At 57.0% G+C, this 27,820-nt stretch overlaps 1 protein-coding gene and 1 long non-coding RNA gene across 2 annotated transcripts; one reads left to right on the top strand and one right to left on the bottom strand.

Moving 5' to 3' along the window:
• Nucleotides 1–1,085: 1,085 nt before the first annotated feature.
• Nucleotides 1,086–4,729, bottom strand: LOC113911587. Its single transcript, XR_003516547.2, has 3 exons — nucleotides 3,534–4,729; nucleotides 1,937–2,035; nucleotides 1,086–1,239 (listed from the first exon to the last, which is right to left on the bottom strand). It is a non-coding gene; the product is annotated as an uncharacterized LOC113911587 (long non-coding RNA).
• An 11-nt stretch (nucleotides 4,730–4,740) lies between these two features.
• MNX1 (motor neuron and pancreas homeobox 1) lies at nucleotides 4,741–9,976 on the top strand. Its single transcript, XM_027574313.1, has 3 exons — nucleotides 4,741–5,471; nucleotides 8,410–8,570; nucleotides 9,184–9,976. Exons 1-3 carry the CDS (start codon nucleotides 4,754–4,756, stop codon nucleotides 9,535–9,537), a joined length of 1,233 nt encoding a protein of 410 aa, XP_027430114.1. The 5' UTR covers nucleotides 4,741–4,753; the 3' UTR covers nucleotides 9,538–9,976.
• Nucleotides 9,977–27,820: the final 17,844 nt, after the last annotated feature.

Below are 27,820 nucleotides of genomic sequence, written 5' to 3'. Positions count from 1 at the left end.
TGCTCCCCGATGTCTTGGTAGGAATTTGTTTCTTTGTAACCCGGAGCTTCTAATTTGTGCAACAGAGGCTGGAAACACTTTCAGTTTTCTGGGTTAGAAGGAAAATTGCAGGTGGATATGTTCTGCCTCCACATGAGGGGCAGGGCTGAGCATGTCTCCCGGCCCCCCGGCCCAGCAAGGCCTGTCCCTTCTCTTTGGTGTCCACGGAAGCTGGGAGACTGCCCAAGGTCTGAGCATAAAGCAGATATTATTGTATCTGGAGAAAATTTCCAAAAATAGAGGGCCCTTAGGTTGTTGAATTTTTAGGCATTTAAATCCTGCAGCATCCTCCTGACCTCTTAGCACAACCCCACCGGTGAGCCCTGTTTAGGCTGGTTATTTACACCTGGGGCTGGGCCCGGTGCACAGGGACAGACCCGTGACCCGGGACTTCGGAGGTGGGCTCCGTTAGGGTCAGGCCTGGAGCTGCGGCTGTGATCTCTAAAGGGGCAACACGAAATCCAGGTGTAAAGGGCCAGGCCAATAAGGAGGGGCCTCAAGAAAAGGCACCCAGCGCCTCCGGCAGGGCCCACCTCTGGTTGGAGCGGTTGGTCGGCAGGATCCCACCCTTTCCAGACCCCTTTACAAGACAAGTGCCCCCGGGTCAGGAAGGAGGTCAGCAGATCAAAGGGCAGCGCTAACAACGTGATACCTTTAGTCCTGGGGCTCTGCTGGTGGGGGGAGGGGACACCTGTGCAGATCCGCCCCTCCTCCTCCCTACCCCCACCCCCAAGTTTGCCTTCCGGTGACCCCAGCCCCCCCTACTCTCCGCCAACCCCCTACACTCCCCTCCCCCCACGCCTGCCCCTGTTTGACTCCAGGACTGGTGGAGGCTCTGGGCACCATGGAGCATCTCCCCAGACTGGTGGTGAAGGGGGGAGCGCACAGGGACCACCGAGAAAGTCTTGCTGCACCCAATGCCCAGTGCCCTTCCAGGTGGTCTTCAGATTAATTATTCTACTGTACCTGCCCCACTTCACGTGGAAGAAAGCAATATATACATGATAAGGAATGATGCCTGCCTCCCAGCCTCTGAATGTGTGAATATATAGATTTTATTCCCAACCTCATAGGTATATAATTCCAGACATGAATAGACGTGGATTACAAACAGCTTTTTCTTTTGCAGTTGTTGGTATAAACCACCAATTCTCCTTTCTACGTGGTGGGAGAAGGGCGACTGCAGGCAGTATTCAGTATCTTGAAGGGAGACCGTGTGGAGAGAGGAAAGGGGTGGTGTGCCAGGCAGGGAAGGGGCCAAGATGGGGGACAGCTGATGAAGGGTGCTTGCTCAGGAAATCGAGGGTTCCCCCAATCGTCCCAGGGCTGTGGGAGAGGGGAGTCACCTGGAGACTGGGTTTGGGGGTACTGCTGGGACCAGACTTTGATCTCTCCTTAGGGCCCTCCAACAGACGCAAGCCCCACGCCTGTCTGCCCAAAACCTTCTTCAAAGCCAGCTGGGCTGGACCAATACAGATGCTGGAGACAGGAAGAGCCCCAGCGCGCTCAGCGTCACACCTCATAAACCGCACAAAGCCCCCAAACTTCCAAGACCTCGCCCTCTTTCTCTGTCTCTCTTTCCATACAACTTCACAGAAAACCTCCAATCTGTATTAACTTTTTCTTAACATCAACAGAATATATGATAATTTTAAAGCCCTTTGGCCCCATAGAGGGCATTTGGTCTAACGCCGACTTTTCTAAACAAAGAAACAGAAATCCATAAAAATAAAAATAAAAACCCGCATCCAGAGTCTCACTGCAGTTACAGGGGTGGCTGCGACCAGGACCCACCATGGGCTGAGTGCTTCTTTGATGCCTCACTGGGCGCCCCCATGGGTGGTGAGGCCTCGGGGGTAAAACCAGGTGAGGCTTTGCCTGCCGGACCCCCACATACCTGTCCAGTCTGTGCTTCCAGGAAGTGCGCTCAGCTGGTCTCAGGGTGAGGACTCGCACGTCCCGCCACGGATTTTGAGGGGTTTAGGAGCAATGGGTACTGTGGAACAAAGAGGGGGTGAAATAAATTCCTCTCGGAGCTCTAAAACACAGCATGATTTTGTTGAGGAACATGGGGAGATTTGTTGCATATAGACTGCACACCCGTCCCCAACTAAAATAGCCCTGGCGGTGGGTATTTCAGGGAGAAGAGAGGGCAGCAGGCTCTCCAAGATCAGTTTTGGGGAGTTTCATTCACTACCTTCCCCCAGCCTCCTAAATCACTGCCCTCCCTCCCAGGAGTCCTGCCCCAGCAGATGGAGCAGGAGTGAGGTCGGGAAAGGCAGTCAGCCTTAGAGCAAGGCCCTGTCAGAGGTGGGGGCCAAGACTCTCCCAGGGAGGCAGAGTGACAGCCAAGACGTCATGACTGTCCCTCACAGGGCGAAGGGTTTCCTGCCCAGAACAGGTGGCTAAGAATCTCAGGTCTCCATCAACCCTCCTTCCCCAAAGGGAACAGACAGGCATAGAGAAACAGGGCTAGGGAACCCTGGAGCATTGAGGGCAGCCGGTGACAGCTGCGTGGCCCCCTGCACCACACTTGGTCCCAATCCAAACTACGAGGCTTAACGGTTTGCTGGGGACAAGAGTCTCAACCTCTTTGAACCTCTACTCTCTGAAAGGGAGAGGATAAAATCCTTTTTCTAGTGTCACAGTGACGATTAAAGAAGAGACTTCTAGAAAGCTCATGGCATATAGCCGTGTTCAGGAAGAGTAAGTGCTCGCCTCTCTCTGCTTAAAGGCAGGACTGCATTATCACCACCCCAAAGAGACAGCATCTAAACACCAAACACCATGTAAATGCTGTAATTTCTATTTACAACACTGGTTTTTGCAAAGCCATATCATATTTACTCCCAGTGCTGTCTCTTATCCATTTCTATCCTGATTTCCAACTAGTACTGTGTATCTCGGAACTATCCTGTTTTAATGAAAAAGAAAGTCGGCTCTTGCCAACAGAATCACCACAATCAACCAACTCTTGCCAAGGCAAAAAGCCTTTTGAAGGGAAACTAAGCTATCCCTATACTTACCTTTAAAAAAAAAAAAAAATCCCTCTTGTAGCAACCTGATCTGCTAATTTTAGAGTTTACCTGCCCTCATTCTTCCTTCCTCCTCTGTCCCTCCCCCAGCCCCTACCCTGTCCTTTACTCACCTCTTACCTGCTTAGGAAGCTGGCTGCAAGAACCGAAACCCCCTCCTGCATTCTTGCCCCTGTTGGGGCCAGATAACTAGGTCTAATGGAGCTATTGACAAAGCCTCGTGCTGCTGGCCGCTTGACTCCCCGACCTGCATGTTGATTCTTTCCGCTTCAGAAAAGCCCTTGGAAGTGCTTTTACTGTAAATATTTGAAGTGTGTGTATGGGGGACGGAGGGGGTGGGTGTGAAGTCTGGATTCTCACTCCACTACCTTGCTCAGCCAGGGGAAGCCCTTTCGCCCGAGCTCCTAAGCTGCAGGTGGGAAGAGGAGAGAGGCTGCGTTTTCCTGCCTGGGGACTAACCAGGGTCAGAGTGAGTGGCCTCGGGAGGGCTACCGGCTCCCGCAGGCTTTCCAGAACCGAGGTGGGTGCCGTCTCTTCACGCCCATGGGTATCCTTCCGCAGAGAGGAAGAGCTCTGTCACCGAGGATCCTCTCACTGGCAGGTGGGCAACGTCTCCAAGCCGACCTGGGTCCTGCAGGCCGCGGGGCTCACAGACTCTCTGCCCGCTCCGCCTAGACGGGGCAGAGGCTCAAGGCGAGGACTTGTGGAAGGCAAGCTCTCGCTCGCACACACACACAGCACCTGAAACGCACAGGACTTCCCAGAGATGAGAAGGTTCGACCTGCAGAGGGTTGACGACAGGGACACAAAGTGCTCCCGCGCACCCTGGAGACCCAAGAACAGGGCTTGGGGACCGGTTTGATCTTCGTTGTGCTACCGTCACTGAGCAAAGCAGCTAGATCTGCAAGCAACGTGGGCTCCCCGACGCAGAAGTGCACAAAACTCAAGTGCTGGCGAGGAGGCGCGAGGAGACGCACGCCGCTGGCTCTAGGGCACGCCGAGCCCAGAGCCGGACAGCCTGTCTCCGGAGCTGGCCTCAGAGCGCGGGGACCACACCGGGACCCAGGGCCGCCAGCGCCCGCTGTCCCACTCAGCACTTGCAGCAGGGCGAGCGGGGTCCCTAGGTTGAGCCTCCGAGTCGGGCAACTCCGGTCGCGGTCTCCGCCCCGCCATCGCGGCTCAGCACCCCGGTTGTTTAGGACCCCGCGGCGCAGGGGCGGGGCGGCGGGCGGCCCGGACGGTGACAGGTGCGCCCCTCCGCCAATGGCCTGGCCGGCGCCCCTCCCCGAGCCCCCGCCGAGCGCGCCAATCGGCGGCCGCGCTGCGCTTCAAGTGCGCGGAGGGGCGCGGGTCCCCACTACGGCGCCGGCGGCCTCGGCGCGGTCGCCCGAGGGTCCAGCGCATAGAGCCGGGCTCCCCGGCCCGGCGCGTCCAGGCACTCGCGTGCGAGTTTGTGCGAGCGCGTGCGAGCGCGGCCCGGGGCGGGGTCCGCACGGAGGAGGCGCCTGGACCATGGTCACCCTCGGCTGAGTTTCCGGCGGCGACTTTGATTATTGGCAAATAATCACCATAACAATACCGAACCCTGGGGCTTGCCACCGCCACGCACAGACTCCGCGAGCCTGCACGCGGCCGCGTCACCCACCACCCGGCCCTGCTCGCCAGCCCCAAACGAGCCGATGGAAAAATCCAAAAATTTCCGCATCGATGCGCTGCTGGCCGTGGACCCCCCGCGAGCGGCCTCGGCGCAGACCGCGCCGCTGGCCCTGGTCACGTCGCTCGCGGCCGCCGCGGCCGGCCCCGGCGGCGGCGGCGGCGGCGGCGGAGCAAACGGCGGCGGGGCGAGCGGCGGGGCGAGCGGCAGCTGCAGCCCCGCGTCCTCGGAGCCGCCCGCAGCGCCCGCCGACCGTCTGCACGCCGAGAGCCCCTCGCCGCCGCGCCTGCTGGCCGCGCACTGCGCGCTGTTGCCTAAGCCCGGCTTCCTGGGCGCCGGCGGCGCGGGCGGAGGCGCGGGTGGCGCGGGCGGCGGGCCCGGGGGTCCCCACCACCACGCGCACCCTGGCGCCGCGGCCGCCGCCGCCGCCGCGGCCGCCGCCGCCGCCGCCGCTGGGGGCCTGGCGCTGGGGCTGCACCCCGGGGGCGCGCAGGGAGGCGCGGGCCTCCCCGCGCAGGCGGCGCTCTACGGCCACCCGGTCTATGGCTACTCGGCGGCGGCGGCGGCCGCCGCGCTGGCCGGCCAGCACCCGGCGCTCTCCTACTCCTACCCGCAGGTGCAGGGCGCGCACCCTGCGCACCCCGCGGACCCCATCAAGCTGGGCGCCGGCACCTTCCAGCTGGACCAGTGGCTGCGTGCGTCCACCGCGGGCATGATCCTGCCCAAGATGCCCGACTTTAACTGTGAGTACCAAGCGGCCCCCGGGCCTGGGGAGGAAGGAAGGAAGAAATGGGGGAGGGGGAGTCCTGGCACACGGTTTTCCCGCGCATCCTCCTCCAGCCGGCAGCTCCTTCTCCTTGCTCTCTGCTCTGAGAGCACGGTGGAAGGGCCGAGAAGCCGCCTGGGCTCCGCCCGGGGCCCGCGAAGACTTATACGGACTGCACGCTGTGGCATTGGCAGCGAATTATTAAAATGGCCACGCGCGGGCCCTGCTTTCTCTTCCTCTCCTAACGGGAAGGGGCAGCTGGAGGTGTGAGACTAAAATCTAATCATTAACCGGCAGGCTAGAGGAGAAGGAAGTGGTGGGGGAAGGCGAGCCAAAGAGCGTCCAAGTTAGGCTGGCTTGGGGATCAAGGCCACCTAAACCAGGGGCTTATCTCCAGAGAAACGAACTTAGGTAACACATTATGGTTCTGGAGAGACCCCCCCCCCCCCAGTCCCTCCCAGGAGGAGAGATTCAGGAGCAGGGAACAAGAAATGGGCTTCGAGAGACCAGGGCCGCAAGGCCAGGTCCCTGGCTATGCTCTGGCCATTTGCGGGGGTTCTGCCCGCCTCTGTATGGGCGCTTCGTCCCCGGTGTGATGCCCAGCAGGCAGATGTCCTGACCTGAAGAGAGCGGTGGCACGCCCCTGCAGAAGGGATGTGCCTCTTTCACGAACCCCATCATAGGGACTCTAAGTAGCAGGTGCCCGCCCAGAATCGGAGGCACCCAACACAGAGTGAACCCCTCACCAAGACAGGAGCGAGGGACTGCTGGCCACCCCCAATCTGAGAGCTGCTGGGTTGTGGGCAGCATGCTTGCCATGCAGGTGGTACGCCTCCGGGAGGCCTGAGCCCACTGGACTTTCCTGGCCCGTTGGGCGGGCACACTGGGCTGGCACTCTGGGGAGTCTGGATCTCCCCTCTGCTCGCCCCACCCGGGCTCCACACGGAGGGTGATGCATGAGACTTTATGCTTTCAGCTGCAGAACACCCAAACAAAGAGACCCCATTGTTTCCTTCTGAGTGGAAGTGTTTAGACTGGGGAGATGCAGGCATAGGAGGGGAAAAAGCAAAAAGGAAAACAAAAATAAACACTTGACAGAATTCAGATTCCTCTGCTAGAAGCCATGGTTGTGACTAAACAGAGAAAAGCTAGGGGCCTGAGAGCTGGAGAAGTCACAGCCGGGTGAGAAAATCCCAGCCTGCGGACTGTTTGCCCCTAGCCACCCCAGGCTTTCTCCAGCTCAGCTCCCAGAAGACCCTAATGGCCACCCAGCCTGTCCAGGTGGAAGTCAGCCCCTTCTGATCCGCAGCAGGGAAAGCCTGGGCTCACCTTTCAGTTTGGGGCCGCAGCTTTGGACATATCTGAACCTGCTGATCCCGGGTCAGCCAAACCCAAGGCACTCTTCCTGGACCTGGCTGTGAGCAGAGCCAACAATCCCCTTTTGATGGAAAGCCACCCATGGGTGTTCCTTATGATCTGCATGTCCCAGAGCCTGGGATGCTTAGGCTCCCACTGAGGGGGGTGGGGGTCTCCACACAGACCTCCCCTGGGCACTGGGTTCTGGGCTCCCTGCCCCCCCACCCCATGGTTTCCTGGGCTGGTGTGGAGCTCAAGGTCGCTCAGAAAATTGGTGAAAGTCACATCCCTTTTGCCCATCCCTGATTCCTAATCTTGACCTACAGGTAGCAGAATAAAACCCAGCCTGCTTTAAGTTTAGAAAAGGAATCTAAATACCAAATCCTAAAAGGGCGATAACAAACAGGCCAGGATGCCGGAATGTCTTCTGAGAGTCCCTCCTCTGTCGCTGGAACACCTGTTTGGTTTCCTCTAATTGGTTGTCTCTGCTGTTGGATGGCATTTCCCAAATGGTCCCTCTGGAGTCAGTGTTTTAATTAAAGTTCTAATGTATTGTCAAGTTGGGAATTGGGGCCTCATTTAACTAAAGCTGGGGGCGTGGGCCTTCCCGTAAAGCAAACTGCCCACCCGGGGGCCTGAGCTCAGCCGCTGGGCTGCCCTCTTTTCTATCCTTTCGTTTATTGTCTGACACTCGTAAGGCTCCTGGGAAATCAAGGGAAGTCTCGGTTTTTGAGGTCATAAAATTCTCTGTGATGTAACCGTGTGAAATTATGTAAATACGGCCAAGGGACCTCCTTGAACGTTCAGAAAGCCCGATCCCCCCCTTTGCCTGGCCTCCAATTGGCGAAATGAGAACTGTCCTGGAAAGGCTTCCAGTCTCCCCGGGCTTTGCCCCTCCGCAACAGGGGCAGGGCTGTCAAGAAGAGTCTTCAGTGGGGAGGGTGATGAATTCACATGTTTGGGCCCGAGACGTGTCCCTCTCTCTACCGTTCCTTCTCGCTTTGCCTTTGCCCTACTTTTTCTCCTCCTTTTGTAGTTGAGGAGGTGGTGGTGGGAATCCTGCATTAGTTCCTTGCTGGCTGGGAGGAAATGGGACTGGTAATTCCGGAGACCTGTTTGGATTTGGGGCTGACTTGGGGGTGGGGTGCTGGGTGAGGAGTGGAGAGGAGCTATGCCTCTCTGGCCTCAGCGTCCTGCCTGTCTGTCAAGTTCTTCTGCCCTGCCCCGCACCCCCCAGATGGACAGGGCTGCCCTAGGTGACAGGCTATCTTTAATCAGAACACCCAGACCCTGAGTTAAAAAAAAAAAAAAAAAATTGAGTCGCTTTAAACCCAAACCCGCATGGCTCCACCTGGTATCCAGGTCCTGGCCTCCAGGGCCTCCTCTGGTCACTGGGTCCCTTGGGGACAGCGCGCTGACATTGAAGGAAGAGCAGCAACTTGGCAGGGCCGGTGGGCCAGGTGGCGGCCTGGGGGAGGTGGCGCTGGGGGGCCGGGGTCGGGGTGTCGGACCGGAGGACAGCGTCAGGCTGCAGGCCTCACGCCCCTCTCTGTCCCCAGCCCAGGCGCAGTCCAACCTCCTGGGGAAGTGCCGGCGGCCCCGCACAGCCTTCACCAGTCAGCAGCTCCTCGAGCTGGAGCACCAGTTCAAACTCAACAAGTACCTGTCGCGGCCCAAGCGCTTCGAGGTGGCCACGTCGCTAATGCTCACGGAGACCCAGGTACAGCGCCCCCTCCCCCCACACCACCTCAACACAAGCTGGCCTCCTAGGGGACACTCTTGGCACCTGGAGAAGCACGTCCTGACTTTAGGGGGACGGCTAATGTCGGAGGCAGAGTTCGCGTTTGCCCCGCTAGGGTTCATATACCAAGCCCAGCGGTCCGATTCAGTAGGCTGAGGTCAGACCCAGAAATCTGCTTTTCAGGGACACTGCCACCCACTCCCCCATTCTGAAGCCATGGTTCTCAGGCCACGTTTGAGAAATCTTATTCCAGAAAGAGAGGGAACATCTTGAGATTTACAGATATGGACACTAGCTGGTCTGGCCCTTCCTGGGCAGTGGGCGAGCACCCCTATTAAAGGACAGGAATCCGGCAGCGGAGGTCGCAGTCTGAGCGTCCGTGGAATCCCCCAGCCCCACACCTGGGTTTGCTGATGCCTAGGGGGTGGGGAGTTCCTTCCCCCTGGAGCGGCTGTGTCCCCTACTCTGAAGCCCACTCCTGTGCAGCGTGAGGGAGGCCAGGACCCGGCGAGGCGCAGGAGCTGGGCGCCTCCGGAGAGACCGACGGTGGGGGTGGAGGGGGCCGCTTTCTCACACCCTCTTGTGCTCTCAGGTGAAAATCTGGTTCCAGAACCGGCGGATGAAGTGGAAACGCAGCAAAAAGGCCAAGGAGCAGGCGGCGCAGGAGGCTGAGAAGCAGAAGGGTGGCGGGGGCGCGAGCAAAGGTGGCAACGCAGAGGACAAGGGAGGGGAGGAGCTGCTGGGGCCGCCGGCGGTTGGGGACAAAGGCAGTGGACGCCACCTGCGGGACTTGAGGGACAGTGACCCCGAGGAGGACGGGGACGATGACCACTTCCCCTACAGCAACGGCGCCAGCACGCACGCCGTGTCCTCCGACTGCTCCACCGAGGCCGACTCGCCGCCTCCCCGGCCCGGGGGGCCCGTGCACCAGCCCCAGGCCCAGTAGGGGCCCCGCAGGCCTGTGAGCCAGGCCGCCGCCGGGCGCTGCCCGTTTGGGACAGAGAGAGGGAGGCCCAGCAGGTTCAAACTGGAACTCCTGTTCTTTTAATTTAACTTCGGTTAGCGTTGGGGCGTAGTGTTTGTGAGAAGAGCTGACCGCGACCAGGGGGAGCCTCCCACTCCCCTCTTCCTGATGGAGAAGGTGGGAACCTACAGTGTTGGACGACCTGGAAAACTTGAAACCTTCTCCGCCGGAATCGCCATTCTGCTGAGTATTGAAAAAGGGAAAATGTTTTGTGCTTACCTATCTTAGGGGGAACTTTATGTCATGAGCATTCAAACCGCTGGAAATCTCAAAACTGTACTGTATTTTTGTATATTGTATTTATATATATATATAAAGAAGCGTCTACTTATGCATGCTAAATTATTATTTAGCTTCTCCCATCGCCCACGATGGAATGTAAAATAAATTGGTTTTTTACTGGATGAGAGCGCAGATCTTTGGGGAGGGAGTTATGAAAGCGCACTGTACTATTTTTGTTGTTGAAATGATGGGGGGGTGTATTCCGCAATTGACAGCGAAAGGTGCATGCAAATGAGAATGGCAAACAGGTGTCAGGAACACCTCCTCTTCTGGGCTGTGACGTGGACGGGGAACTCGATTCCCGCCGCTGGGGAGGCCTAGGTGCGACATGTTCGTAAAAATACCTGAGACCAGGTGTCAGCGCGTGTCCGAATGCGTGAATCTGAGGAGAGTGACTTTGGATTCCGAGTATTTATTTTTTCATTTCCTTGAGGATCATGCTTCACTGGCGCTCGTGGAAACACACTGTCTGAATATTTCAGAAAATAAGCTTTGAAACGACGAGATGATTTTCCTGGCGTCCGGGGTCGGGATTGCCTCGAGTAACCCCGGGCTTCTCCCCGGCCCTCTCTCCCGCAGGACCTTTCTAGCTGCGGCCAGAACCGTGTTCCTGGGATCTGTGCGAATGTCCGCAAGGACAGCAGCGGGCGGCCGGATCGCTTCCCGCCAGCGCGGCCGCGGCTCCGGGTTAAGCAACCTTGCCGCGGGCGCCATCCATCACCTGCCGAGCCGGCCGCCGCCATGTGCTGCACACAAGCCCCGCTGCACCTGCGCGCCGGGTCCGCGCCGGCCGCTCCCCTCCCCCGCCCACGACGGTCCGGGGCCGCGCGTGGGCCGAGAGGAACTAGGCGGCCAGGGCGCGCGGCTTCTCTCTCCCTCCCTCGTGCCTTCCTCCGTCCTTCGGTTTCTCCCTTTTTCTCCCCAGACGCTGCGCGCCGAGTCCGCGCCCCTCCCTCTGTGTGCCCCCTCCCGCTCTGTGCCCCCTCCCCCTGTGTGCCTCCTTCCCCTGCGCGCCCCCTCCTCCTGCGCGCCCCCTCCGCGCCCCCCTCCCAGCTGATAAATGAGTTCAGAAGGGCCAGGCGTTTCATTTGGGTGATTACCGCGGGCCAGCGGGGCCACTCCTCTACCTCAGGGCCGGGGTGAGATTAATATCCTCTCTGGCAGCTCATTATCACCCCGGGCTCGTTCCATAAAATGCAACGTCAGCCGAGGCCGGGCGCGGCGCAGCCAGAGCCGGCGGGAGCAGCTGTGGGCAGGGCGCGGGCCTCGGCCATCTCGGGGTCCAAAGGTGCTCTGGGGGGCCGGGGACTGGGTTTGCAACTGTGGGATATAGCCAGAGGGCCGCGAGAAAGCAGGTGGGAACACTAGAGGGCGGCTGGGGAGGGAGAGAAGAGAAAGACAGATGCCTTTTGGGGTTCAGAAAACCCAAAACCAAACCAAACCTTTGCAATCCGCGACTATGGCGCTTTAATTTCTAACACATTGGTGCAGTTTAGCCTGAAGCAATCTCTTCCCCGGCTGGCTTCAATCCAGAGTCGTCCCCCTGCTCGACCGGCTCGCACCTCAGCGCAGGGCAGCCGGGGCCGGTGGCGGGGCCTGCGAGTTGGGGTGCCTCTCCCCGAGGGGCAGAAGCCCCAGCAGGTCGGGAGCGGCCGGCTCGGCCCGGGCGCGGGGAAGCGGAGCACTGAAGGCAGACGTGCGTCCCGACCCCGCCGCAGCGCGCAGAGCAAGCCCGGCTTTGACGCGGGGACTTGGCGGCGGGAAGGCCCGACCGCCGCGGCCCCAGCGCCTGCAGCCAGCTGCCTAATCGCGGCGGAATTTATCTCGCTAATAAATTTAATGATCAATTCGTTCTTGTCACAGTAGCTCTTCCCCAAATCAATTATAGCAAATTTAAATATAATCACTGGCTCATCCTCACCCACTCCGGGCACGGCGAACAATTCATTCCGCCTAATGAAGGGCCGCCAGGCCCTGCTCCGCCCGCCTCGCGGGGCGCGCCCCCCACCCCGCTGACCGCGCGAGGCGGGGGGGGGGGTGGTGAGAGGCTCTGCAGCCCCCCCCCCCCCACCAGGACCCTGTTTCCACGACCTGGAGTCAGGTCCTCGCAGCCCGAGCCCAGGGGGACACAAGCCCACGCTCCGCAGGGCTATCGCGTGGGCCTCCCGGCTTTCCACCCGAGCTAGGGTGCGCCGTGTGGACCCTGCAGGCGCCGGGTCGCTGCAGCCCGGGGGCTGGGTCCCCAGCGAGGCCCCCACCCAGCCTGACCCGCTGCCTGCTGAGAGCCGGATCCTGAGCCTGCTTCTCTTCGCCCTAGTGGGAGAGTCTCCTTCGTTCTCAGAAAAGAGGCACCTGCCCTGGCGAGTGTCTCCAGCATGTACAAAGGATGTGGATAAAGCCCTTTTTGCTACAAAGAAACCAATCTGCAGGTATCTTCCAGGTGACAGCCCGCAGTCCTGGCAGAGCTGTGGCCCAGGGTCCCAGGCCTCTACAGAAGATTTAATAGGCAGAGTCTGAGTGCAGAAACGACTAGACCCTAGAGCAGGTGGGTCTGTTCCTTCTGAGGTGGGCCTTCCACCACCCAGCCCCGAGGGAAGTCAGCTTGGCCAGATCAGCTTAAAAGACTTTCTATGACAGCAAAAGCAAAAATAGACAAATGGGATAACATCAGACTTGAAAACTTTTGCACAGCAAAGAAAACAGTCAACGGAATGAAAAGGCAACCCAGGACTGGGAGAAGATATTTGTAAATCATATATCTGATAAGGGGTTAATATGCCAAAGTATAAAGAACTCATACAACTCAACAACAAAAATAAGAATCCGATTTACAAAAAGGCAAAAGGCTTGAATAGAGATTTCTCTGACGCGGACACACACATGGTCCACAAGCACATGAAAGGGCGCTCAACATCACCCAGCACCAGGGAAATGCAGGTCAAAACCACAATGAGCTTCCACCTCACACCCATTACCACGACTATTGCAAAAAACGAAAACAGAGAATACCAAGTGTTGGCGAGGATATAGAGAAATTGGACCCTTTGTGCACTGCTGGGAAGAATGTAAAATAGGGCAGCCACCGCGGAAAACAGGATGGAGCTTTCTCAAAGACAAAAAACAAAAACAAAAACAAAAACAAAACACCCCTAGAAACACCGTATGATGCAGCAGCCCCCCTCCTTGTATAGCCAAGAGAACTGAAAATGGGATCTGGAAGAGGGATTTGCACACCCGTGCTTGGGCAGCAGTGTTCACAGCAACCAGGAGGTGGAAGCAACGGAAGCGTCCACAGTTGAAGAGAGAAAGAAAATGGAATATATCACACCATGGAATATTATTCAGCCTTTGAGAAGAAGGAAACCCTGCTCCCTGCCACCACACGGATGGACCTGAAGCACGTTACCCTGCGTGAAATAAGCCAGTCACTAAAAAGACAAATACTGCATAACTGTCCTCACAAGTGGACTCTAAGTCAAACTCTTAGAAAGTAGGAGGGTGGTTGTCACGGCCTGGAGGAGCGGGGGAAGGAGTTTTTCAATGGGTACAGAGTTTTAGTTTTGGGAGATGAAAAGATTCTAGAGATCTTTTGCCCAACCACAGTTAGCAGTACTGTACTGACACTTCAGATGGTTAAAACAAAGACAGGCCTTCCTTCCTTCCGCTCCTCCCCGCCCCGTTCCTCCTTCCCTCCCTCCCTCCCTCCAAGATAGGACAGATTTGCTGTGGAAAATCCAAATCGCAGGGAAGGCACAGGAGGGGAGCCCCTGGACCAGAGCAGGAGGGCGTGGGCCGTCCGAGGCTGCGCTGTTGAGCGTCAGGCGCCGAGCTCCAGGCGGGTGCCATGGAGCACCTCCAGGGTCTGTGGCTTAACGCAGCCCTGCGGCGTCCCCTGCGCCACCCCCTCCAGCCCAGGGTCCCGGGGTGGCCAGGCCGGGACTGAGCTCCTGGGGTGGGGAGTGGCGGGCGGTGCAGCGCGGTGGGGGTGGCGGAGGGGGTACCGCTGGGGGGCGGGGCGAGGCAGGACCCGCAGGGAGGGGCCAGTGCAGGGCGTGGGCGACGTGGGGGCGTGCTCCCCGCAAACGTGCGCGGCACCCCCAGTCTCGTATCAAAGTCCTGCGGCGCATTGTGTCTCCCTCAATAAAACTAATCCCTTCGGAGGTGTGACCTCCGCCAAGAACGCCGCACTGTTCCAGACTACAAGGGCAAATATGTTTTTCAGATTTGGTTTTTATGGTCGGATTAAAGTTTATTTTCCATAATAGGGCACCTAATAAAACTCACAAAGCCGGGTCGGGCCTCCAGCTGGTGGCCTCGTTTAACACTTTCACTTCGTAAATCACGCGCCAGGTGTGTCCCCAACTGGATGCCAACAAGAAACCCCCTCCCCCTCGCTGGTCCAGGCCCCCCGTTCGAGCCCCCCGCGAGCGGGCTGGGGCGGGGCGGGTAGGGGCGGGTCTTCTCCCCCCTCCACCACCCCTCCCCGCGGCCCGCGCCCCTAGACCCACCACCCTTCCCCCGCCCGCCCCCGGCCCCGCGCCGACCCCGCGCACCTGCCGCCCCCCAGGTGTACACAAGGTTCCGGACAATGTGCGGCTCCTCCGGGCCATTGTCCGCCCGCGCTCGGGCAGGACAAAGGGTGCCCCCACCCCGGGCGGCCTCGGCCTGGGGGCGGCGGGCGCGGTTTACCCAGCTGGGGGGAGGAACAAAGGCCCGCCGCCTTATCTCGGCGGGGCGCGGGGTCAGGCCGGGGGCGCGGGGGGCGGGAGGGCCAGCGGGCCGTGGTGGGGTCGCGGTGCCAGGTCCTGCGCGGGGGGTCGGGGGGTGGGGGGGCGGGGGGGCCCTCCCGCCCTGCGCCCTGCGCCGGATGCGGTCACGGGTCGCCCCTGCTGCTCCGCCGTCCCGACCTCGCCAGCCCAGGCTGTGCAAGGGGCGCCAGAGACGCTCCCACGAGGTCTGGGGGTGCGGGGCAGAGGCCGTGGGAATAAGGATCTTCCACAAGCAGGGAACGGTGCCTGAGGTTAGGGTTCCAAGTTCACCCATTTTCATTATAATGTCTGGTTTCCTGTCGTTGGTTACTATTCCCCTCCACCTTCCCTATTAATATCCTTTCTTCCAAGCATAAAATTTCCCGTTCTGTCGTGAAATAAGACCTAGAAAAAGGAGAACCAGGGTCGTCTGGGAGAGGTTTAGTGCGGAGAGAAGGGCGGCCCTGTTCCCCGGAGCGGGTGGTGCGCTCCAGGCAGACGGCCGGGCAGGGAGGCTTAGCTGCCTCCTGCAAACTGCGTCCCGGGTGCCCGTCCTCCCAAGCAGAGGCCCACGCCTGGGGCTGCGGGGCTCTGGTTGGTTGGTTGGTTTTTATTTTTATTTTTTATATAGTAGGCCAACACCATGACAGGAAACTTGCAGTTTATTTTTTAAAATAGATAAATCTGTAAAGCAAATGCAAATTTTTTTCCCTGGGTCTGCAACATGTCCTTAGCACCTTTTACCACCCTGGTGATGAAATGTTCTGGGGGGGTGGTCATCACATTCCCATATATGTCCTCGGATCAGGTGCCTGTGTGACACTGCAGGCTTTTCCGCCACAGAACAGATGATAATAGCCAACTCGGGCAGTCATTCATTCAACCAGACTTTTTAGAATATCTGCTATAAGTTAGACCTCGTTCCAAGCACTGAGATACACGGGTGAGCAAAACAGCCCCGAATCTCCACCCTCCTAAGTTGCATTGTATGGGGAAGAGAAGAATAACAAACAATAAATACATAAATTATATAAAGCAAAAGGTGCGTGAATGCATGAGGTTATGTGCGAGGTTGTAAATCATGGTAAAGTAAGGCCAAGGCAGGTCTGGAGTGCTCAGCACAGTCCTCCGGGACCGCAGCGGCCACCTGGAACCTCATCCGAGACCTGGGTGTGCCACGTCGATGGGAGTGTGAGGAGGCAGGTTGTACGTCCCCTGCCTCCTTTCGGTGGCTAGGGTGTGAGGGATCGGAGGACTTGAGGAATCGTGCAGGACACTGATCCAGTGCCCAGACCACCACGTGCTCGCTTCCTAGCCCTTCTGCCGGAGTAAATATTCCAGAACACAGAATAGAGAGGCATGTGGGCAGTGCAAACAGGGATTTTGAGAGAGAAATAGATTACATGTGTGATTTCTTTTTCTTCTTTTATTGAGATCTAACTGACCATACAACATTGTTTTAGTTTTAGGTGCATACTTTCTTTTTTTAAGATTTATTTATTTTAGGACGGGGCGGAGGGAGAGGGAGAACGAGAGAATGTCAAGCAGCACCACACTGAGTGAAGAACCCACGCAGACTGCAGACCTCAATCCCACGGCCCTGACATCGTGACCTGAGCTGAAACCAAGAGTCGGACGCTCAACCGACTGAGCCACCCAGGCGCCCCAGGTGCATAATTTCTTAATTTTAATAATTCACACATCTGACAGCACTCTAGAAAATAAAAAACAAAATTTTCACATAAAAGATTCACCGCCAATTTGAGAGACTTGGCAAGATCTCCGGAAGAGGGCGCATAGGCCCAGTGATCCGATGCCGGGCCCAGGCCATGTGCCACTGAGAGCAGGGCATGGACAATGCCCCCCCACTGCACACTCAGGGACCGCGGATGCCCTCTGCCCTGCCGCGCACCTGCGCAGCATCCCCTTTGCACGAGTGCCTGCGTCCACACACCTGCACGTGCTGTCCTTCCTGCTGGACTCACCTCTACTCTCACTCTCCTGACTCCCATCCAGTGTCGCTGGGCCCCAGAGGAAGTCTCTGTGCCCTGAGCAGAGGGCGCCCGCCCCAGGCCTGCATCGGGCCTCCCCTGAAGGGCAGGTGGGGCAAGGGCCTTGTGCCCTGTGTCCGAGTGCCCCCATCTGAAGAATAAGGGCTCTATCCGTCGCCGTCTCACAGAGTGAGGGGAGGGTTGGACACTACCGGGCATTTATAGCAGCGCGGGCCCCACACACGGCTCCTGGGGTCGTCGAACCAACGGAAGAATACCACCCCCCCACGTGTACTTCTTCAGCCCAAGCTCTCCGGACCCCTGTGGCACACAGAGCACACTCTCAAGCTCTCCTGGGGCCGTTGTAGCTCAGGAGAGTCTGGGAAAAGATGTGCAGTAGGGGTAAAGGGAGGAGGGAGGAGGTGCAGGGGTGCGTGCCGGGGAGGACGTCGTCGTACATAGAGCCAGAAGGCAGAGGTGGGGTGAAACCCGGGCTCAGCACACACTGACTGGGTGGCCTTGGGCAAGTGACTTCACTTCTCTGAGCCCCAAGGTCGTCCTCTGTCAAGTGGGGAATGCAGCGCCCGCCTCACAGAGGCTGTAGAGACCCGGCAGCGCGCACACAGAGGAAGTCAGTCACACCCACTCCCCTCCTGCTGTCTCCCTTGGAGCCTGTGGTCTCTTGCTGGTGGGACCCCCCTTCTCCATTCGCTGCCCTCCTGGGCTTGCCTGTCAGTGGCCTGTGCACCTAGGGCCCCACCCACCCTGCGTCTGGGACCCGTCAGCAGAGACACAGAAGGAGCAAGGGGGATGCTGTTGGCAGCCAGTGGTTCACCCCTGGTGCCTGGCTGGTCCTCTCCCCGCTTGCCTTGCATGGGAACATGAATCCTGTCCGACCAGTGCGACATTTGCGAATGTGATGTGGCCAGAGCCTCGACGAATGCTTGCTGGCCAGCTGGGTGCAGAGGCTGGCCGGTAGGTGCGGAGACGTGTGGCCCACGGGCACAGGTCCGGCTGAGCCCCTCTCCCCAGATCAGCTGAGCGGCGTTCACGGGGGCTTGTCGCCAGCAAGCACTCTTTGATCCAGCATGTGCCACACGGCCCCCATCATCTTTCCAAGCCACACCCACACAAGGACGTCAGGGGGTTCCGAACTACTACTTGCTACGTGGACCACTGGTGGATCCCTGCCTTCGTGACTCCAGTAGTATTGATTGACTCTTGTGTGCCAGGCGCTGGACGGAAGACAGAAAGCAGCTGAGCCATCCATGTTCTCTATGCCGTGGGCCTCAGGGGGCAGGAGGGCGCAGCATCCAGGAGGCAGTTGCAAAGCTACCGCCCTACTGATGACCGCATGGCCTCAACTGTTACTATTGAGTGTGGCATCGCCCGCGGGAGCTCACTAGCGGCATCAGCGCTCAGGCCGCATCAGCTATCCTCTCGGTCAGGACTGGGGGGCTCAAGTGACAGCAGAGCCGAAAAAAACCAGAGGGTTACACAGACAGACGTTTGTTTCTCTCTCCTACGCGCCTAGGCTGCCCAGGGCTGGGCTGGGGGCCCCACGATCACCAGGGACCTAGGCCCATTATCTCGTGGCTCATCTTAATCACATGGCTTCTCCTTCATGGTTCAAGATGGCGCTTGGGCCCCATGTCCCAGCCAACGGGGCAAAGGACAAGGGGCAAACAAGCGTGTATCCTTGCGAGGAGTTCAGAAACTGGCCCTTTCTCTTCAAGTGGCAAGCGCTCTTCACACGGCCACCGTGAGTCTTGCTGGGAACTGGAACACGGGTGTTTCCGGCTGGCTGCAGGCCTAGCCCTGTTCCGGATGACAAAGGGGGTGAAGGGATGTTGGGGAACAACTAACAAATTCTGCCACAGGTGTGTGTTTGTGTTGGTTCTTTATGTTTATTGTGGTAAAACACACGTAACGATATGTGTCATTTTATCATTTGTGAGTGTATAAGTCTTGGCATTCAATCCACTCCCAATGTTGTGTGCCTGTCAACACCGTCTACCCCAAACTCTTCCATCATGCCCCACAGAAACTCTGTCCCCATTAAACAAGAACCCCTCCCTCGGCCCCCTGGGAATATCTACTCTGCCTCTAAGAATCTGCCTATTCTAGGTCTGTTTGGGTTCTTTTTAAACTTCCCATAGTTCCCAGTGTCCATAGAGATGAACCCATAGAAAGGGCGCATAAGTAAAGTTGGTTTCTTCCCCAAACTCAGCAAAGTTGACATCACCCACCCAGATGTTTGAGCAACCCCCAGTCCTGGCTTTTCCTCAGCAGCTTATGCCCCTGTGATGCTGCACCCACCCCCACGGTACACCGAGACACCGCCCACCTTTCTCTGATACAGGCAGTAGCATTTCTAAATGAAGCTCAAATAAGCCAATCCCAACTAGGACATCCCCAAAGAGCCCAAGGGTTGGAGAGTGAGGAGAAGCCACGGTTCACCAAGTCTGGAGGGACTGAAAATTATCCCTGGCAAACATTTCACTCTGAAAAATAAAGGCCATGCCTCAGGAAACACAAGTCCTCTGCTAAATTTAAAACCAGAAATCTAGGCTGATTTTGTAGCTCTCAGAAATCCTTTCCTCTGTTTCACAGGTAAAGAAAACGCCAGAAATGCCACCTAGTGCATTCTTGGCAGCTTCCACAATTGCTTGCAAAATCCAGCGTTTTCCAAGAAGCCGCCAGGGGAGCTCACGACCTGCCCAAATCTCTGGTGGCCGCCTGTGAGCTTTTCTCTCTGAAGCTCCCCGTTTGCAGGTGGCCCACGGAGAGGCCCCAGCGTCCCCCGCACTGTGAGGCTTTGGAGGCCTTCTATCTTCAAAAAACAAAGTAATTTACTTTTAATGACTGCCGGTGTTTTCTTTCCCAGTTCTATTTGAGCAGATAATGTGTCTGAGGCTTGCCCGACAGGGTTAAACCACCATGACCTTCATAATCAGAGAGCAGAAATAAATTATATTTACTCATAAATGTTACTCAGTCTCCAGGGCCAGCTGCCTCCTAATCACAGGTGCTGTGATACTATTTAGCTTTTACCAGGCCTCATGCTCACAGGTGACAAAGTGCTTTCTGATTCCGCCCAGCAGGCTGCGAGCCCTGCGGCTGGCAAGGCGTTTCCCACTGAGAGTCCACGGCCCGGGGAGCGCTCCGTGGGCGGACACCTGGCGCATCTGAGGACTCGCCCCCCCTGAGCACCCCCTAAGCCTTCCGAATGGCAGAAGAGGGGATGAGCGGGGACCAGAGACCCCACGAGCCCCCCTAGGATCCAGGCACCGCGCCGGAATGTGAAACCCTTTGACCGCCATCAGCGGACCAGGCCCCTGGTCTCAGGTGGGGCAGTGGCAAGATCGTCCATCACGGACTGTCTCACAAGAGATCGCTGCCAAACACACGTTTCCTCGAGACCAGCGCCTGCTTCTATTCTGCTGCGAGTTTGGCCGGAGCTCGGCCCGGAGGCCCGCAAGCCCGCGAGCCCGCAATGAGAGCTCTGGAAATGCTGGTCCCTCAGACGGGCAGGTGGCCACAGGCCTGGAGCAGAGCAGCGGGCTTCCTCCCAGGCCCCGCGGGGAACCGAGTCTTACCCTGGGGAGGAGCCACCTGAGGGGAGCAGCTCTGGAAAGTGATGGGTGGCAACGGGGCTCCTTCCACAGCTCCCACAGCGGCCCAGACCCACAGTTCTGGGAAGACAGGCCTCGCTCAAAACTCTTCCACAGGAATGGATTGCTGTGTCAACAGGACGGAAGGCACACACGTCCGTTCATACACACGTGGGACAGAAAACACGCCCAACTCCCAAAGCCCGTCCTGAATTTCAGGATTCTCTATGACACAGTTCCTGGTGAATTTACAGGGTGTGGGAGGCAGGGCCACGTCCCTGGACAGACCCCTGGTCTGCAGCCTTCCCCAGGCCCAGCCCCTGCCGCCAGGGGCCTCTGCAGCTTGGTCTCGCGGTGTTGGTCCCACAGGTGCTAAAGTAGAAAAGCAGACTCTGTCTGCCCTATTAAATCTGATGTAGAACGCAGAGAGTGTTTTAAAAATCTCATTGTCCATATGAGTCAAAAAGTGCAAGGGTGCTAATGAGGGCTATATGGATTTCACCTGCTGGTCTGGGGCCTGGCTTGAAATGCACTTCCTTCACTAATCAGAAGTTTGAGGGCAAGGATAAAATAAATCTCAAATAATCACGTCGTATTTTTGATGAGTTAAATAAGTGCGCCTTATGCCCTACACATAGGAACTTGCTGCTCTCCCCGCAGTAAGAACTGGATAAGCACTTCCTAGGAAATCTGCATTTGTAATGCAGCCCGTTTGCATCTTGTCTGATAATTATGCCCTTGGGTACATCTGCTCAGAGTCCACTCTTTCTAGGAAATCAGAGATTTGGCCAAACCTGGGCAAATGAAGTAATAACAATACTAGAAATAATTTCAGGCCTCGGTTTTAGGGCATGTGGGTGCCTGGCACACCTGTAGCACCTTCTGGGAATGAGGATGGCTTTCAGCACCTTGGGTTCATCTTGGACCTTTGCAAGACTTGCTTTACTTTCATTAAGGGTCATTTTCCCAGAGGCAGTAAAAATGTTCTGGATTATCCATTGGCTTTTAAGAAGTACAAAGTAGGTGCTGATACAGACCTTTGGAATGATGTTCGTGGCACACTGGGGACTGAGAAAGGAGAATGACTTTAGAGACTGTCCTCTGCACTTTGAGAAGTAACCAGGCTCTGCTCTCAGTCCACAGGCACCTCCCTGGTCTAGATAAGAACCTACCTGGAGACTAACAGTGCTGGGTCCTCCGAAGGACATAAAGCTGGTCATGGGTCATAAAATCACAGACTCTAAGAGTGAGACGTGCCCTTATTCCTGCCGATGTCAGGTTGTCAGCCAAACCCGTAAGCACACTTTCTATCTCTTTGGCCAAGTTATTGATTAGGATGGCAGGGGGAGGAAATGCTGCGGACAGAGACAGAGCTAGAGTTGCTGCTGGAAACTCTCTCAGGTGCAGGTGAGGCGACGGAACCCCAGGTGAGGTGACGGGCACCACGGGTGTGATGGCGGGCACCACAGGTGAGGCGACGGCACCCCAGGTGAGGTGACGGGCACCACGGGTGTGACGGCGGGCACCACAGGTGACAGGCACCACAGGTGAGGTAATCGGCTCCACAGGTGTGTGACGGGCACCCCAGGTGAGGCTGGTTGAGTAGTAACAAGTTCCCCCTTGCTCATGCTGCATTTCAGTCCCTGAGCCCCATCTCATCCCTGCAGATTTTGCCCAAGACCTTGTCCGATGCCGCACATCATCTCCAGGATTGAGGGTGACCATCCCTTCACAGCTTTCTGGGACCTTCCCAGCTTCAGCACCAAAAGAGCTCCATCCTGAGAACCCCTGATTCCTGGACAAACAGGAGAGCTGGTCACCCTGCCTGCTCAGCTCACGGACAGGAGGAAAGGTCAGCATGAGGACATGAGGACAGTTAGTGAGTCCATCCCGAGTCCTACAGAGATCACCGCTGTAATCACAGATGTCCACAAACCCAGCTGCACAATGAGAGAAAACATAAAGGGCAAGTTCACTTCCTCAGCAGCCGTAGTTCCAAGGTGGGGAGGCTGCCATGGGCTGACGGTCAGGGGAGGAAGTGGCCATGAGCTGGGCTGGTGGCGGTGCTGGCCAGGTCTGACACACCGCGTCCCTCTGTACCTTACGACTGACCAAGGGCCGTGTCTCGTGAGGGTCACTGCCTCGTTACAGTGGGATTGCGCCGTGTGATGCCTGGTCTTTGTTTTTAATAGGCCATGCACAACGTACAGAACTGTGCTGATGGTGTAATATGTACCCCAAACCTACATATTGGGCCACGGAGGGTAGTTATGCTGGAGTTTCAAGGCCATGCAGCTGGGAGTTACAGAAGCTTGGCAATGCACCCAGGCCTTCCCTCCGGCCGGCCGGACCTCGCCCCTGACAGGCAGAAGACCATACCACCCACCTGGAAGACTGCAGAACCGTGCTCCGCGGAGCCCACCACAGCCTGGTGGCTCCCGTACACTGGGCTGGGAACGGATCCTTTGCACTCGCCGTGGCTAATGGTAACATCTTAATGTGTACAAGGCAGGGAATCACTTGTCACTACTTTAGTAGACTACAGACGTGTAGAATTTGATCTTATCCAGGCAAAGGGGAGAGGAGCAGAGGAAGACTCATTTTATGTGCTCATGCTTTTTTTAAAGTTTATTTTTATTTATTTACTTAAATAATCTCTACACTCGAGGTGGGGCTCGTATGCACGGCCCCGAGATCAAGACTCGCACACTCTACTGACTGAGCTGGCCAGGTGTTCCACTAGGAAGACTCGTTTTAAAATAAGCACGCCAGCTCATAACGGAGGAGGAGGGAACAGAGTTAGAAGATGACCATTTTGCGACCCCCAAGTCTGGCAAGGGTGGACAAATGGCCGCCTAAGCCACCCACTAACTATTGGTGGGCAACAGGAAATCCACATTTTGCCATTTTTCCCCCTTGTAACATGTCCTTAAATTTGGTGATTAATTTCCCTTAATAATGACAAAGGTAAAAATGTACCTGTATTGTGGAGAGGTCTGGTGGCCTTGACCTGAATTAAGTGATGGAACTTGGGACACGGTCATGATTATGTCCCCCAGCGCCACTGTGAGAGGCCCCAGCATCACCGCGCAGCACTGCTCCCAAACGGTTCACCCCGAGGCTCACAGACCTACGTGCCGGATTGGCCAGGACTCTTCACAAGTCCAGTGCCACGAACTTTTCAAGGAAACAGAGTGGGAGGTGTTCTACGCTAAAAGAGGAATGGAAAGGAGATGTGACGTTTGGACCTTGACTGGAATTTTTTTTTTTTTTTAGCATATAAGGTATTATTTGTTTCACAGATACAGGTCTGTGATTTGTCAGTCTTGCACAGTTCACAGCGCTCACCATAGCACATACCCTCCCCAATGTCCGTCACCCAGCCAGCCCATCCCTCCCACCCCCCACCACTCCAGCAACCCTCAGTTTGTTTCCTGAGAGTAAGAGTCTCTTCTGGTTTGTCTCCCTCTCTGGTTTCATCTTGTTTCGTTTCGTATTCTTGATGGTGGGAACGAACAGCTCTAGAAAACTCACTCCAGAACCACAGGCAGCGTTCACGCCGCTGGTCTGTTAGCCTCCGGCGCTGATCAGCGCCCAGCTCTCAGGTGTGATGGTGGTGCCGTGGGCCCTGGAGAACGTTCTCATCCTCAGGAGACATGGGCTGAGGCTCTGGGAGCTGAGTGTCCTGAGGTGCGCGTCTGCAGACGAGTCCAGCACAGCACGTGGGTGAGTACAAATGCACGGGGGTGTACGTACAAAACCGCGAAAAGGCAAGCATGGCCAACACAGACACAGGAGGAGGAATGTGCCCTCTTTGGAAACACTTCTGACAGTAAAATGAGAGGAGCAGTCCATTATGAATGACTTTCTAGAAAGAATAATTTTTTAAATACTCCTGATCATTTTCACTTTGGCCCAGGCCGAAGGCTGGCCTGGCTTTGGCTCTGGCCCTGCCTGGGAGGGGCGTCCTCCCCAAGTGCTGCTCCCCGGTGCCGGGCCGCGGCTGTGGGCGGGGGCGAGGTCCCCGCTGGAGCATGGGGGGGGGGGCGGGGGCATGGGAGCAGCACACCCCGTTGGGAGTAGGCAATCTTCAGGGGAAGGGCTGGGAAAGCGTTGTCCTGATAACCCGTGAAGGTCAGTGGCCCATACATCCTTGTTTGGACATGCTCAAGGTCAAACCCGCTGGGCTCCGGCGGCCCATGGGCACACTCACGGCATTGTTTCCCAAGCCCACACAGCCCTCCCTGGGCCTGACATCACCTCTGCACCCTTGGAGCCCTCGAAGCCGGGCCCCACTTCCCTTTCATCATCTTATCATGCAAACATAATTTTTCATCATTTATCCTGCTGAGCTCAAGATAAATGTCCCCTTCTTGTGAACTCGACCCCGCAGTGGTCAGCTCCTCCTGCCGGCGTCGGCAGGGTAGCGTGGGGTACAGAACCTCAGGGGTGGGAAAAAGGAAAGCGCCGATGCCCGGGCTGGGATTACTCTCCTGAGAAGGCCCAAGTTCTCCCGACCGCTGGGAACTCATCTGGATTGCACAGGAGCGTTCCCGAGGCACCTGCTTGTGTGTCCTCAACCCCCTGTGCTCACGGAGGTCTCACGAGGGGCTCGGGGGGCCCCGGGTGCTTAGCTCCAGCACAATGTCTGCGTGAAGCTGCCTCTGCTGTTAGTGACCTGCTGTCCGCAGGATGTGTCTTTGACCTGGTTCTAGACAGCCCCAAATTCCGCGGCCGGCATTGTTCTCCGCCCTCGGGCTGCCTGACTCCTTGCGGGGCTCCCACCTCCAGGTGGTGTGTCTGCGCCCCCCCCGACCCTGACCTCCGGGGGTTCCCTGACGCCAGAGGCTGAGCTGCCCTGTCCCCCGTGGTGTCTGCTGAAGCGCCCCCCTTGCGGCCACTGCTGTGCTGGCCCGGTGTGGCCCACCTGGCCGGAAGGTCACCAGGACCCGCTCACTGGCCCGTCCTCTGTCACCAGCATGCCCACTTGCCCATCCAGAGCCCGGCTTCGTCGGCCAATATTTTTGAAACCCAACTTCAGGGACTTAATCTCCTTGCCAATGATCCTTTGATGGTTTGCTATCACTGACCAAACCCCACGTCCTCAGCGTGGAGACTGGGGCCCTTCGGTCAGGCTCCACGTGCACCGTGGGACTGCCAAGTCTGGGGCCAGGCCACAGCAGGGCTCTGTGCCCAGGGACCCCCCAGAACGCCCTGCTCGGCTCCTCCCCGTGGGAAACTCTCCATCCCTGTCCCTCTGGGCACGGCTGGCTGCTCCCCTCACACGTCCGGAGCACCTTCACCACAGGGCTTGTTGGTCAGACGTCAACCAGATCTTGGAGCTCAGGGTGTCCCTGGGCCTGGCTTGCTGGGTGGCACCGGGCAGGCCCCCAGGAAGCGCAGAATGGGATCAACAATTCACACTTTCGTGAGGGGCCTCCGCTGAAGAGGCTTTGAACGGGTGTCAGAGACACCACAGCCACGTGAACAAACACTCCCACGTGCACGACACTGAGAGCTGGAAGCGAGGCACAGAGGGGCTGAGATCGGAGAGGAAACGTCTGTGGTTGACTCCCACCACACCAGCCGGCGTCCGACGCGCCCCCACAGCCAGCCTGCTGTTGGGAACCGTGATCAGGATGCTACGTGCGCTCTGGAATCGGGGGCAGGGCAGCCAGACGGGGATCAAAGTCAAGCAAAGGACTTCAGCGGCCCCTCGGGAGGTGGGGATCAGCAGGGTGTCCTGTAGTGCTCTGGGCCTGGCATCTTGTCCTGCTCTCAGCCTTCGGTACAGAAAACAGAAGACACTGCTATTTCGGCTGAGAGATGTTCCCCGAGGGAATCAGGCTGGTGAGGGCCCAGAGGGCTGGCAGGTCGTGTGGCGGGAAGCTCCTCCTGCTTCACCCAGGACCAGCCAGCCACGCTGTCTGTGACCCAGAGAATCCCAGACAGCGAGCGACTGCTGCCTTCCACAGGGAGGCTGCAGTGACCGGGGATGTGACAGGTTGACACTGTCCCCCCACTACTTGCAGAGGAGCGGTCAGTGGCCAGGCAGATCCCAGCCAAGCCCGCCTCGATCGCTGACCAGTTACCGTTGGCGACATCACGCGTCTCCCGATGCGGCGCACCGAGAAGGAATGGCAGGCGTAACCTGCAGGAACAGGGAACAGCATGAAAACCCAAATGAAGGGACTGAGCCAGCATTCCATCAATGTTCATTTCCCGACTTGGGTAATTAGACGGTGTTTTAGGAAAAACGGTCATTTAGGGTGAAGGGATGTGATAATGCAACTTTCTCTCAAGTGGTTCAGGAAACCCTGGGTCTAGCTACTGACCGAGGGACTGACCCATGGAGAGAAAGCACGAGTCCAGTCCCGTGCCTTGGGCTGGCAAGGGTGCTGGTGTCTCAAGTGTACACGTGGAGTCTGAATCCTACACAGCCCCTTCAAGGAGCGCTCCACTCTTGGTGACTCAGTGCCCAAGGCCGCCCAGCCCATGCGCAGGCTTTGATCCCGAGGCTCTCTGACTGTGGCTCAGTGATCAGGGAATGAACGGGACCTCCCCTCCATCCACTCCGGCTCCTCCTGCTAACCCAGGTGCCCCAAGTCCAAGCAAACCACAGAAACCCTATCACTGTTTACACAGTAAGGCCTAAAAGGTTTTTTACAAAAGAGGCAAAGGTGATTTGCTTAATTATTTTTGTGAAAAAACATCAGAGTATTTTAAAAACTCTGAAGGATGAGTTCTGCATCATGAATGTCTTATACAAATTCTGTACTTTAAAATAACTTAAAACTTACAGAGAAGTTGTAAGAATATACTTTGTCCATATAAACTTCACCCAGATCCACTAATGGTTAACATTTTGCCTCCTTTGCTTTATCTGGGTCTTTGGGCAAAGGAGGAGGGGAGGAGCAAGACGGAGACTAATTTTTAGGTAGATTTCCTAGAAATGGAAAGATAAGGCGTACATCTTAGAACCAGCAAACCCGTTCTTTCAACATAAACCTTCACTGGCACTCTAAATAAAATATAAAAAGTGATTTTATTTATACATTTGTTTTTTTCAAAAAAATTTTTAAGATTTTATTTGACAGAGAGAGACACAGCAAGAGAGGGAACACAAGCAGGGGGAGCGGGAGAGGGAGAAGCAGGCTTCCCGCCGAGCAGGGAGCCCGACGCGGGGCTCGATCCCAGGACCCTGGGACCATGACCTGAGCCGAAGGCAGATGCTTAACGACTGAGCCACCCAGGCGCCCCCCCAGTCTCTATTTTGAAGATGAAATCCCCCAGGGGCTCCTGACCGGCTCAGTCGGTAGAGCATGAGACTCCTGATCTCGGGGTAGTGAGTCCAAGTCCCAGGTTGGATGCAGAGATTACTTAAAGAGAAAAAAAAAAAGATGAAATCCCCTAAAAGAGTCTTTTCAGAAATTCTATCAATAGCAGTTCTCAACCTGCATCATAAGAAGTCCAAAAATTACATATACACCAAGCACCGAAGACAGTATTTTTTAAATGCTGAGTGTTATTGTAATACATTTTAAAAACCTATATATTTAGGGTGCCTGGG

The sequence above is a fragment of the Zalophus californianus genome, chromosome 12 (assembly GCF_009762305.2).
Source record: "Zalophus californianus isolate mZalCal1 chromosome 12, mZalCal1.pri.v2, whole genome shotgun sequence".
Lineage (NCBI taxonomy): Eukaryota > Metazoa > Chordata > Mammalia > Carnivora > Otariidae > Zalophus > Zalophus californianus.
Note: the sequence above shows the minus strand (reverse complement) of the source record. Positions and strands in the feature narration are given on the sequence as shown.

What these genes read in the sequence shown, in the direction of transcription:
- MNX1 (XM_027574313.1), top strand. Translation starts at nt 4,754, where the DNA reads ATGGAAAAATCCAAAAATTTCCGCATCGATGCGCTGCTGGCCGTGGAC. An exon ending in CAAGATGCCCGACTTTAACT is followed by an intron (nt 5,472 to 8,409) that starts GTGAGTACCAAG and finishes CTCTGTCCCCAG; the next exon opens with CCCAGGCGCAGTCCAACCTC. An exon ending in TAATGCTCACGGAGACCCAG is followed by an intron (nt 8,571 to 9,183) that starts GTACAGCGCCCC and finishes TTGTGCTCTCAG; the next exon opens with GTGAAAATCTGGTTCCAGAA.